Source organism: Myxocyprinus asiaticus, chromosome 14 (assembly GCF_019703515.2).
Source record: "Myxocyprinus asiaticus isolate MX2 ecotype Aquarium Trade chromosome 14, UBuf_Myxa_2, whole genome shotgun sequence".
NCBI lineage: Eukaryota > Metazoa > Chordata > Actinopteri > Cypriniformes > Catostomidae > Myxocyprinus > Myxocyprinus asiaticus.
The window spans coordinates 28,240,776-28,253,641 of NC_059357.1; the positions used below are offsets into that span (position 1 = coordinate 28,240,776).

Here is a 12,866-nt window from a genome sequence, read left to right on the forward strand (position 1 = left end):
AAGTTTCATGTGAACATTTGGGGGCGTGTTCCTCTGTCACTCCACCATCACTTCCACCCATCACAACATCTAAATCTCTCTTTAAATCTACAACAGCTCAATTTAAAAAGTAAAATGATTCATGAAACACCAAAAATGGAAAAGGTAATTTACAAAAATATCAAATCATTGTTCTGACCTACAAATATTGTCATTGATTTAAAGAACATGTGACAACCTGCCCTGATAAAAATGTTACAAACATGCCCCGACCTGACTCATTAAAATACCTTCAAGAACACATTTCATAATACAGTTCACCCTTGAATGTATGCCAGCATGGTTTAATTACATTCACTTGTTTACCTTAGAGCTATAACAAAAATATGATGATAGTAAAAATTTACTTTTTAATTTACTTTATTTACAAACATTATTATAATTTAAGAGGGTTTGAAAGTAGGTGATTCAAACCAGGGACTAAAAATGAAGTGTTTTTCATTTCGGTTCGTTCTGAGCAGAAACTATATTTTTACATTCAGGTTCCAGCGTACAGTTGAAAGACTGGTTAATAACTTTCTTTTTAAAATGACATTACTGTGTGCTTAGGGTGGGTGATATTGCAGTTGCAGTGTTACCAGATCTCTCAAGAAAAAAAAGGGACCTGTTCTTGAAAAACACACAAAAAATAAGGGACTTGCCACAAACAAAATAAGTGATAATAAGCAATTCAGTTTTTTTCCCATGTGGGAGAATTACCAGCATAGAAATCATAACAAGCAAAGTATACAGTAGCCTATATAAAATAATGTCTTTTCAATTAATGTATTCTTAATATTAAGTATTAGGGATGTCATAAAATATCGATATATCGATTATTGATCGGCATGTTATTTTATGGATACATGTTTGAAGCATCGATATATTAACATCAGCTGACATTTAAATTAGAATCCTAATTTGTGTGCTTTCAATTTACTGTCAGTTGCATTCCATTCAATGTAGTCTGGCGTAATAGCGTAGGGAGACCACAAGGGGGTGACATAACTTTTACAGAAGCTGGTTGCAGCATGGACAAGCCATCGCACACACATTATGGGCTGATGGCAGTCCAAAGTTCTGAAGGATTTTGTACTTCTTCAAGAATCAACAAAGTGACATTGATGAGTTTGCAGGTTAGTGTATGAAACTGGTGAAAACTGTGCAAACATTTCGATTAGAATTGGCAATGTTTATTATGCAATTTCCTTGTACGTAGCCTTGAATAGGTCTTTCATTTAAGCTGTCAAACCACAAAACGACATACTTGTAACTGAAAATACATTGTGCAGGCTCTATGAAAGACACTTATACACAATATATCATCCAGTAATGACATAATCTATGTCCTTTGATAATGATTTGGGTCAAATTTAATGGAAAACTATGCAAGTTGACCTCCGTGGTGCTGCAGAATTTTTAACAACCTCCGGAGACTGCGAGCCCGTGGTGTGTGTATGTACCTTCTTAGAAAATAATTGTTTCGAATTTTAGAATAAGCCGGGTCGTCCAACAGAAGTGTCTGGTGCGCGACTCACTTAATTAACCCTGCCGATAAACAGTATATCGATAATCATTGAGAAAATCTTCCGATTATCGAAACGTGAAAGTGGCATCGGTCCCAAGCCTATTAAGTACATCCCCAAAAATATTTAAAATATAAAAAAAAAATTATTGAGCCATCTAAAATTGAGTAATATTCAAAATCTCTCTCTGCTGCATGCACTCACACACTGCTTGAGCGTGTTTGGACTAAGCTTCATTTTATTTAGGTCAAATTATTTTATTTTAAATATGTAATAATTATTTAATAATTATTTAATTATTTTATTTTGATTATTTGTTTTAATTACAGATCTGCTTCTTGGTCAGGACCGGGCAGCATCAAATCTGTATCAATGCATAATATCTAACAATAATTCAGTGAAGACTTGGAAACAACTGAGAAATGTACTTTTTACCTCAATAATGTTTCCTTGCATCTGGATTAACTGTGTATATATACATAGTAATTATATGTAGTTGTCTAAAAGGTCTTCATCATGTCATTTTTTGGGCAATAGGAAGTGGTGTAATTACAAAAATGTACTGAAAACATTTAGACTTTGGTTTCATGAAAAAATTTATCAGAACGAAATTAACCGGTTATTAACCGGTTACAAACATTTAAAAAAAAAAAACTTTTTCCCATTTCCGGTTAAGTTCTGCACAAAAATGTGTTCGTTTTCGTTTTCATTCCTTGAATGAATGAGTGAATGAATGAATGAATGTATGTTACATTTATATAGCGCTTTTCTGACGACTCTCCTCAACCACCACCAGTTTGCCGGCAGCCATAGTGCGCCAGTACGCTCACCACACACCAGCTATTGGTGAAGAGGAGAAAGTGGAGTGATAGAGCCAATTCATTTATGTGGATTATTAAGAGGCCATGATTGATTAGGGCCAATGGGGGGAATTTGGCCAGGAGACCGGGGTTACACCCCTACTCTTTTCTAAAAGTGTCCTGGGATTTTTTTTTTAATGACCACAGAGAGTCAGGACCTCGGTTTAACGTCTCATCCGAAGGACGGTGCCTTTTTACAGTATAGTGTCCCTGTCACTAAATTGGGGCATTAGGACTCACACAGACCACAGGGTGAGTACCCCCTGCTGGCCTCCCTAATACCTCTTCCAGCAGCAACCTTAGTTTCCCCAAGAGGTCTCCCATCCAGGTACTGGCCAGGCTCAACCCTGCTTAGCTTCAGTGGAATGTTTTCAGTCCCTGATTCAAACCAACACACAAAACCTCTACTAGAGAAAACACACATGTGTACCATTGGAATTTTGACTCTAAATCTTATTGTTACTGAGATATAGCCCTTGTGGCAACTGCCCCAAGTGACAACTAGCCCCGGTCTCCCCTATAGCATAACACTGTCAGAACTATGCAGGTCATTAGTTGTCAGAGTAAGCATTGGCCAGATAAGTAAAAATGTTTTCCCTCAGCCTGTGGTAATAAACACAGAATGATGCAGGAAATCAACACGCACATACACACACACACACACAAACACTGAAGCATCCCTACACTCTATCAGGTGGAGCTGGGTTTGAGGTTTGCTGTAGCAGGGCACTCTTCAACTGGCCTACTGATACATAAGTGTGTAACTGGGGAGTGTCAAGGGAGTCTGGAGAGTTTTCCTCATCCCTGCAGGAAATAAAGACAGTGTGCAAGGATGGAAGGAAGGAAGGCTTGAGAGATGTATGTCAAAGGAAGGGGTTTTAGACAGAAATTAATGAAAGTGTAGCTTGAAAACTTGATACATGTGAGCTGTGAGTACTGTGTGTGTGTTCTGTCTGAATCTGTGCCAAAGATTTTCCATAATTTCCTCAATGCAATATTAATGTCATGTTAATTTCACTGCCTCAAAAAGCATTCTTTTAACCCTTAGCTGTACATTGATGGAAAAATAAACATAAATGATTTTGGATGAGAGAAATTACATGAATCATTGTTTATAAATATGGCCTTAGGAAAGCTCACCTGTTTGGCTGGTTGTTCTCAACACTGGTGTTCACTTTACACCCATTGGAGACTTTTGTAGAAACAGGCCTCTCTTCTAGCGGTGTTCTTCCATGCCTCTCTATTCCTCCATTTCTTTCTCCTGAAACTGACTTATCTGTAAAGGTAGATTCCCGGACACCAGGTCCCTCCCGCTCTCTTCTTGACCACTTAGATGGAAGCTCCTCTTCCTGGTTGCCATAACGTTCAGCCAGTTCCCGCCTTCTTTCGCTCTTGTAGCGAGCGATCCGTTCAGCTCTGGACTCCTGGGTGAAATTTTCCATTTTGTCCATAATATCAATTCCTGTTCTGTCACTTTGGATGTCTGATGCCTTATGATTAAGTAAGCAGAATAATTTCAGGTAAATGAAGATGTTGTCCACACAACAATTCGCAAAACAGGGTGGGGTAACAACCGAAGGAGGTTTGATTTTTTAGGAGTTCAAATTACAGCAATTTCCTCTACTAATATGTTTGTATATCATCCTGATTACTCCCCTAAGAACATGGCACTGTTGGAAAAAACAAATAAAAGAGTTCTAGGTTAAAACAGCCATCTTATACACTTAGCAGCCCAAGGTCTCACATATCTATAGATAAAAAAAGGACAGGGATACATCTTCATTCAGCACAAACATGCATAAAAATCTTCAAACACATAAATATACAACATGTTTAATTCTTATTTCTCAGCAAAGATATCATTGTTCAAAAACACACTAACTCAAAATGGTTTTGTAACTTTTAGTCCATGTCTTTTAGCTTTGAAGTCATCTATATGCTAGTGTACTCCAAAACACAGACAAAACTAATTTTTAGCAGATATTGTACATACATTAAAAACTCAGTCTTTCTCTTTAAGGATAACAGACCAAAAATATTGATGACTCATCTTACACTTGGGAGCGTATCCAGATTACTCTCCAGTCAAATGCTCTCTAGAATGCAATAGAGCGCAACAGTGCCCGCCCACTTATTCAGGCATATGGGTTCTAGAAGTATTTTTCCCATTAATTTTTCCTATAGACTTTTCATAAAATCCTGAATCACAACATCACAAACTTTGTTTAAAAAAAAAAAAAAAAGTATTTGAAAATCTGGTAAAAAGACAAAGGTACAACACTGTGTTCTTACCTTCTTTCATGAGGGCACGGACTATAATTCCATGAAGTATTGTGAAAGATGTTATTGAATACAAAATGATGGTATTCTATAAAACTATTGATTTTATGTTGTTCATTATAAGTAGAGAAACAATATATTTTACATGTATTGCAAAATATTCAAAAAAGTTCAAATAAATAAATAGTTTAAGGGTGAAGAGACACTGACTTGATTACGTCATTTACAATGCGTCATGGGAGTGGGCAGTCGCTCTGAGGCACATTTTGTGGGCTTGGTTGGCCACGGTTCTCTGATTGATGAATCTGTCTCTGCTGGACCATGGGTAATGTAGTTGTTCACCAGGAACTCCGCTATCAAACACGATATTTAAACAATGAAGTTGAAATAACACAGACTGATGCATATACCATCGATGAACAACATTATAGCTCACGGTAGGTCTGTCTTTAAAGGTTTAAACATTTTTGTTGAAAATCTATTTGTCTATGGAAAAAATGAATGGTATTTTCACTTTTGGAACCAGACTGTTGCGCTCTACTGTCTCCCCTTGCAAAAAATCGAAACTAGCCGCAAACTTTATTAAAAAAAAATTTACTGAAAATTTGCAGCTCGTTATTTTCACATGCAAATTAGATTTTGATTCACCGCAAATGTTTGCAGCTCTTCGCCGGTAGTGGTGAACCTCCGGCAAACCTTTGGAAACAATGGACAATTTGCGGGAAGTTTGCCGCAAAGCTCATTTGCATGTGAAAAATATCAGTGACGAATTTGCAGCAATTTGCAGCAATTTTGCCATGAACACTTGATTTTCGTAAGTGCCTTCCCCTAAAACCACCTTTTCTACTCAGGAACAGAAAATAAAACAGCGCTGGTCAAGGCTTTTCATGAAGTCTTTAACTAATAAACCTGCCTTCTTCAAAATTAGCATGTACCGCTAACTTTCCACATGTCAGAGTGCCATCTGAAGACAACTATCTATCTCTTCCTAACTATATTTTCACCTCTTTCCTACCTATCTCTGTAAATGTGCTAGATAACCTGCTTTGGTCTGCATTTGGGAAACTCCCCTTGCACTGATACTCTACACCGCTAAAGCGCAGCTCAACCCAGCAGTCTTCGAGGGCAAGCCATTTTATTAGACAAGCTTATCCATCAACACCCAAAACAGGTGTATATTTTAGTATATTCGAGTCCCAGTATCAGCAGGTTTAATGCTGAGGCCTACTATTACACATTTAAAGAAATATAAATAAAATTAAAAATAGTCATAAATCATGTTATTAGAACTCATAGCCTACAGTGACATGTATGTAAGGCATGTATGTAAACAACTTTTAGTGTTTCACCTGAAACGAAAAACAGTCCAATGTTTCAGTCTGTATCAACACAAAACAAAAAAGATGCATATATTTGGTTTTTAAAAAATGGGGCAAAAGTGACTCGAACAGGCAAAAGCGATTCCTGCTAAAAAGCTGCAAAACAGCTGAGTTCAGTTTAAGCTGAGATCTTAAATTCCAAGATGATCTTAACTGGGCAATGTGTATGGCCCATCTTTGATGTTAAAACAGCATGAAAGTACCCAAAACATTCCAAATACGGGTAACCAACAAACTGCATTGTGGAACATGTTTCCCAAACACTCCTCCCATCTGCCACTGGACAAAAAGATAGTCCCGCCCCAAAATGACACAATTGGTTGAGCCAAGTTTTCAAACAAACAGAGCAATGTTTTGATGGTGCCACAGAATCACAATGTTTACACTTTTCAAACAAAAATCAACCTACACCTGGGCTGGCTTACTTATAGTTAACATTCACCCATAATACATCTGAAGTTACCCAAACAGGACTGGTCAGAACATGCCCTCCTCTAAATTATCGTTCATGAATTTACTGATGTGGTTACCCACGGTTACTGGTCGCCATGCTGTAATAATAACACAAACACTTTACTCATACATAAATAATGACATCAACGTGTTATCACCCGACACCCATATAACATGCACTTGGCATGTGGTTGACGACCACTGAGCTTTCCACGCATTTCATTTGCTCGTGTAGAGTAGGGAATGTGCGCTTCTGTGTGTGTGTGTGTGTGTGTGTGTGTGTGTGGTTGGGTGTATTAGAAAGACAGAAATGGGCGATGAGGGAAGCGAGAGGGAGAAAGGGAAAGAATGCACTACAATTACTTATAACTATGTGTCTGTTTATAATTAATAGTGAGAAATCTATATAATTAACAATCTTTAAGTTTTGTCTATCATAAGTGTGTGAGTCTCTGTGTTAATGTGTGTATTTGTAGGGGCTCCTCTGCTCCTAAATAAGCAAACTGTAAGCATCAGCATTCTGCCAGATCCTCTCACAACTGCAGCACAATAGGCACAGTAAAACAATAGAGCAGTACTATACCAGAGAGAGGGGTACAACTTCACTCAAAGTGCCTTGCACGGTGTTTCAGAAGCCCAAAGCAGAATTTGATATATATATATATATATATATATATATATATATATATATATATATATATATATATATATATACAGTTATGCTCAAAAGTTTGCATACACTGGCAGAAATTGTGACATTTTGGCATTGATTTTGAAAATATGACTGATCATGCAAAAAACTGTCTTTTATTTAAGGATAGTGATCATATGAAGCCATTTATCATCACATTGTTGTCTGGCTCCTTTTTAAATCATAATAATAACAGAAATCACCCAAATGGCCCTGATCAAAAGTTTACATACCCTTGAATGTTTGGCCTTGTTACAGACATACAAGGTGACACACACAGGTTTAAATGGCAATTAAAGTTTAATTTCCCACACCTGTGGCTTTTTAAATTGCAATTAGTGTCTGTGTCTAAATAGTCAATGAGTTTGTTAGCTCTCACATGGATGCACTGAGCAGGCTAGATATTGAGCCATGGGGAGCAGAAAAGAACTGTCAAAAGACCTGCGTAACAAGGTAATGGAACTTTATAAAGATGGAAAAGGATATAAAAAGATATCCAAAGCCTTGAAAATGTCAGTCAGTACTGTTCAATCACTTATTAAGAAGTGGAAAATTCGGGGATCTCTTGAAACCAAGCCAAGGTCACGTAGACCAAGAAAGATTTCAACTGCAAGAAGAATTGTTCAGGATACAAAGAAAAACCCACAGGTAACCTCAGGAGAAATACAGGCTGCTCTGGAAAAAAACGGTGTGGTTGTTTCAAGGAGCAAAATATGACGATACTTGAACAAAAAGGAGCTGCATGGTCGAGTTGCCAGAAAGAAGTCTTTACTGCACCAATGCCACAAAAAAGCCTGGTTACAATATGCCCGACAACACCTTGACATGCCTCACAGCTTCTGGCACACTGTAATTTGGAGTGACGAGACCAAAATAGAGCTTTATGGTCACAACCATAAGCGCTATGTTTGGAGAGGGGTCAACAAGGCCTATAGTGAAAAGAATACCATCCCCACTGTGAAGCATGGTGGTGGCTCACTGATGTTTTGGGGGTGTGTGAGCTCTAAAGGCACAGGGAATCTTGTGAAAATTGATGGCAAGATGAATGCAGCATGTTATCAGAAAATACTGGCAGACAATTTGCATTCTTCTGCACGAACGCTGCACATAGGACGCTCTTGGACTTTCCAGCACGACAATGACCCTAAGCACAAGGCCAAGTTGACCCTCCACTGGTTACAGCAGAAAAAAGTGAAGGTTCTGGAGTGGTCATCACAGTCTCCTGACATTAATATCATCAAGCCACTCTGGGGAGATCTCAAACGTGCAGTTCATGCAAGATGACCAAAGACTTTGCATGACCTGGAGGCATTTTGCCAAGACGAATGGGCAGCTATACCACCTGCAAGAATTTGGGGCCTCATAGACAACTATTACAAAAGACTGCACGCTGTCATTGATGCTAAAGGGGGCAATACACAATATTAAGAACTAAGGGTATGCAGACTTTTGAACAGGGGTCATTTAATATTTTTCTTTGTTGCCATGTTTTGTTTTATGATTGTGCCATTCTGTTATAACCTACAGCTGAATGTGAATCCCAACTGTTACTATATATATATATACTGTATGTGCAATTTTATAAAGTCAGCAATTAATGTACATTTTGCGATATACATAATATATTCTTTCTCATAAAGGCTTATTCCTAAAGGTCTAATCTTAGTCCTTTTATTATGGAACCCATGCAGCTGGTGACAGGAATTATCAAGTTGACTATATTTACTGAGAAATAATTCCTATGATCCATTGGCAGTTGTTGGACAAAATATTTCCATCCTCACTCAAGTTTTTCATGTATGCCTTAGATAAGACTAAGTGTTAGAACATCCTGATTCTGGCTAAAATCTGCATCAAGCAATCATTAACGTTGTAACTGCTCTGTATTATTATTTGGCATTGCTGGAGTTACCCTTAATAAAAGAGATGCAATGCAGGGTCCCACTTTATATTAGGTGTCTTTAAACTACTATGTACTTTGATACAATATACTGTACATTTGATGTAAATACATGTTGTTGCATTGTACTTACATTTAAAGTAACTGCATTTAATTACATTTTTAGTTACACTGTTAACCTTACCTCTAGCCCTAAACATAACCCTACCCCAACTTTTAACCTAAAACCTAACTCTTAGACCTAACCCCAAGCTTAACCTACCCGTACCTCAAAATCAGTAGCAGCAAATGTGAATCTTGTGAGAATTTTGCAGAACAACATGTAGTTACACAGTAAATACATTGCATTGTATGTATTTTAATGTTAGTACATAGTAGTTAAAGACACCTAATATAAAGTGGAACCCAATGTTGTGGTATACACCATAAAAAGTGGTAACCTGCAATTGTTACTTCTACTTGAGCTGACCCTAAAACATTTGTTTTGTTGGTGTAACCTAATGTATTCAGGTTCATTCAGTGCTAATATTTTTGTATATAATATAATATAATATATTTGTATATTATAGGCTACTATGTAATATTTTAAATATTGTATAAATGATATTTTTGAATTGAGCCAAACCAGCTAAAATAGATGTAACTACATAAAGCAAATTTTTAGGTTAACATTTTTCCAGTGTAATAGTAGTGTACACTAGAAGTATATAAAATAAATCTACATCCTAAAAATGTAAATTAAAATGATGTGCAATTTATATGCAAATAAATAGTCAAATGTAAAGCATCACAGTTAGTGAAGCATTCAATGTGTGCACAGCACGTACAAAGTTCATCAATCTCACAGACAAACTCGAGGGTTTTACAAAGAGGTTTATAGCCTCAGGCAGTTATTGTAAGGTAAGGAAATACTCACATCACCAGCACATTATTTGTCAGTGTACAAAATCTTTCAGGTACCCCAATACATTTAAGTGCAAGATTACTCAGTCAGACTACTATTTTTAAAGTCTGCACTACAGAGAGCAAGAGAGATACGTGTCCTCCTGGCCTTGTCTAACTTGCATGAGAGATTTAACAAGCTTAGCCATGTCATAACCCCCTGATGAGAGTTTCAAATCAGGAGAGCAGAGTGTGTGTGATGAATATTTTAAAAATGTAAAAATATATTATAGAATATAGTATAATTAATTTAGCATTGAGTGCTGTTCTGTGGATAGCCCCTTTGAACATTTTAAAGAAACCTCTGTGCATATCCCAACAAGTGAACGTTAATGGTGTGTTCAGACACACACAAACAATTAAACTAAACAAATAAGAGGAAAAGTCCCCTCTACCCATTTGTAAAAAAAATTCAACCCACTGAAATTAAAACTTAAGTTGCTGCCTTAAAGTTTTAAGTAAATCAAAGTGATACCAAAAAAATTCAACCACGTTGAATTAACATTGGAATTTATGGACACTTTGTATTTACAGTATTGTATTGTAGTAAGTCAATATAATATGTGTAATATGAACACTATAAAATGAAGTATTAGCCAACATAATGGTCAAAACATATTTTACGGTTTGTCACAAGATAAAGAACTGAAGGTAATGCATTCACATAATAAACAAAAATAGCAGTGTGCATCCAAATGAGTATCATACAGAAAGAGTGACAAAAGAAAGAGAGATGGAGGGGGTGTTTGAGGATATGGGTATAGGACAGATAGTGGCTGGTTGACATTTGGGATCAGTTAGACTCATCAGTCCCTAATCCAGTAACTCTATATGACATGGACATGTGCTGAGCACGGACATACGCAAACACAAACATACACAAAGCAACGTTCACTATCCAACAGTAATGACTGTGATGTTATCAGCACACTCTACCTTGAGAGTTGGATTAATTTTACTACAACTAGTTTATGGCAGGTGTGTTTGTGGAATGTCTTGCTGATTCACACCATACCAGCTCCATTTAAATATCATCAGGCCTCATTATATGCCAACAGAAGTCCAGGGCCTGTGCCAGGAAAAACAAGTAATACCAGATACATTTAATAAACCAATTACTTTGGGTTTGTTTTTATGTTTTTGTTTTTTCACTGCAGAAGTGCTTGTGCTCATGTACTGTACAAACACACACATCAAAACAGGTGCAATCAGTCCTTTATGGAGTGCCAAAAGAAGAGCAGGTGCAGAAACAAGAGACAGCACAAATTGGGGTCAAACTGAGAATTAGTTGAACTACAGAGAGCATCTGTGAAATTAATCATCAAATGTTTCAAGGAGTGTATAGAAAAATCATTGAACTGTTTGTTTTTATATGGTTTAGCATCGTTTTAAGTGCTGTGACTTGTTTGTGAATGTTTGTATTTTTCTATGTATTGTGATAGACTATTTTAGAGACTCCAGTCTTTAAGACCCCCTACTGTGAGAGACATCCTGTTACATCCTATTCTGCTCTGTTACATCACAAAGGATTCCGACTGGAGCAAGTTCATGAACTTACAATTACATCCATGATGGGATTCCAGCAGTTTTAGCCCCCATATTGAGCTATGATCAGGTAGTGTAATGTCAAGGTTATATTTAATGCTGTCGTACCAGACATGATAATAGTCTTAAGACAAGCAGTAAAACGAATGGTTAAACAACATTTAATACTCTATATTTACTGTATGGTGTTAATCAGGACCATTCTGGGAAAACATAAACAAACAAACAATAAATAAATGGCAGAAGATTACGGAATTGGCATAACCTTTGACCCTGGTTATACTCACACTACATACAGGTCACATATGCTTAGACGTGTCATAACCCTCTCACACACTCTATACACACAGAGACATGCTAATAATCTTACAGCAGGACAAGGACTCCTAGTCCTACATCAAGAAGGAAGAAGATTCAATGGCACAATTCAAAGGTCATTTTCATTATGTTGCACACCATTCTAACAATTCCTTGCAATACAATTTAAGTGAAAAAAGAAACACTACATTGTTGCTTGCCTGCATGTATATACAGTGTGTGTGTGTGTGTGTGTGTGTGTGTGTGTGTGTGTGTGTGTATATATATATATATATATATATATACATATATATATATATATATAGACACACACACACACACACAGTATATATAATGCATTATAAAGACATACATAATGCATTATATAATACACAGTGTAATTTAATATTTATTTTTATAAATACCTATAAACAGTTATAACACATGATAACATTACCTATTATGGTAACACACTTTTAATGTGTAATGCATTATAACACATGATATAACTCATTACACTGGGTATTGATCATGTGTTATAATGCATTAACAGTACTCTTTAGAGGTAAAACTATTAATAGGTATGTATTATAATGTTTTATAACTGTGTTTACACGTATTCATGAGAACATACACATTTTATTTATGAGATACAAATTGTATTTATAAGAATACAAGGCATTATGAATATATTAAGAAAATCGGTAACATTTTATAATAAGGTTGTTCTTGTAAACATTAATTAATACAATAGTTAACATGAAAAAACGATGAACAATACTTTTAAAGCATTTATTAATATTGGTAAACGTTCATTTCTATATACACTAAATGAATGCATTAATGCATTATAAAGTAATTAGTAAATTAACATTTACCACAATTAATAAATACAGTAAAAAGTAATCGTTTGTTTGCTCATGATACCTAATGCATTTACTTATGTTAGCAAATTGAAAAGTGTTTCCAGAACAT

The 12,866-nt window shown here is 36.2% G+C and overlaps 1 protein-coding gene across 4 annotated transcripts in view; it reads right to left on the reverse strand.

Moving 5' to 3' along the window:
* Nucleotides 1-12,866, reverse strand: part of LOC127452141 (supervillin-like) — a 58,640-nt gene that overhangs the window by 45,157 nt on the left and 617 nt on the right. For 3 of the 4 annotated variants that reach the window (XM_051717368.1, XM_051717366.1, XM_051717365.1), the window contains exons 2-3: nt 3,545-4,074; nt 3,089-3,208 (exon numbers count right to left, since the gene is read on the reverse strand). In XM_051717368.1, the coding sequence (XP_051573328.1) occupies nt 3,089-3,208; nt 3,545-3,855 (431 nt within the window). In that variant the 5' untranslated portion in view covers nt 3,856-4,074. The remainder of the gene's footprint in view (nt 1-3,088; nt 3,209-3,544; nt 4,075-12,866) is intronic. The other variant, XM_051717369.1, reaches the window with a different exon arrangement.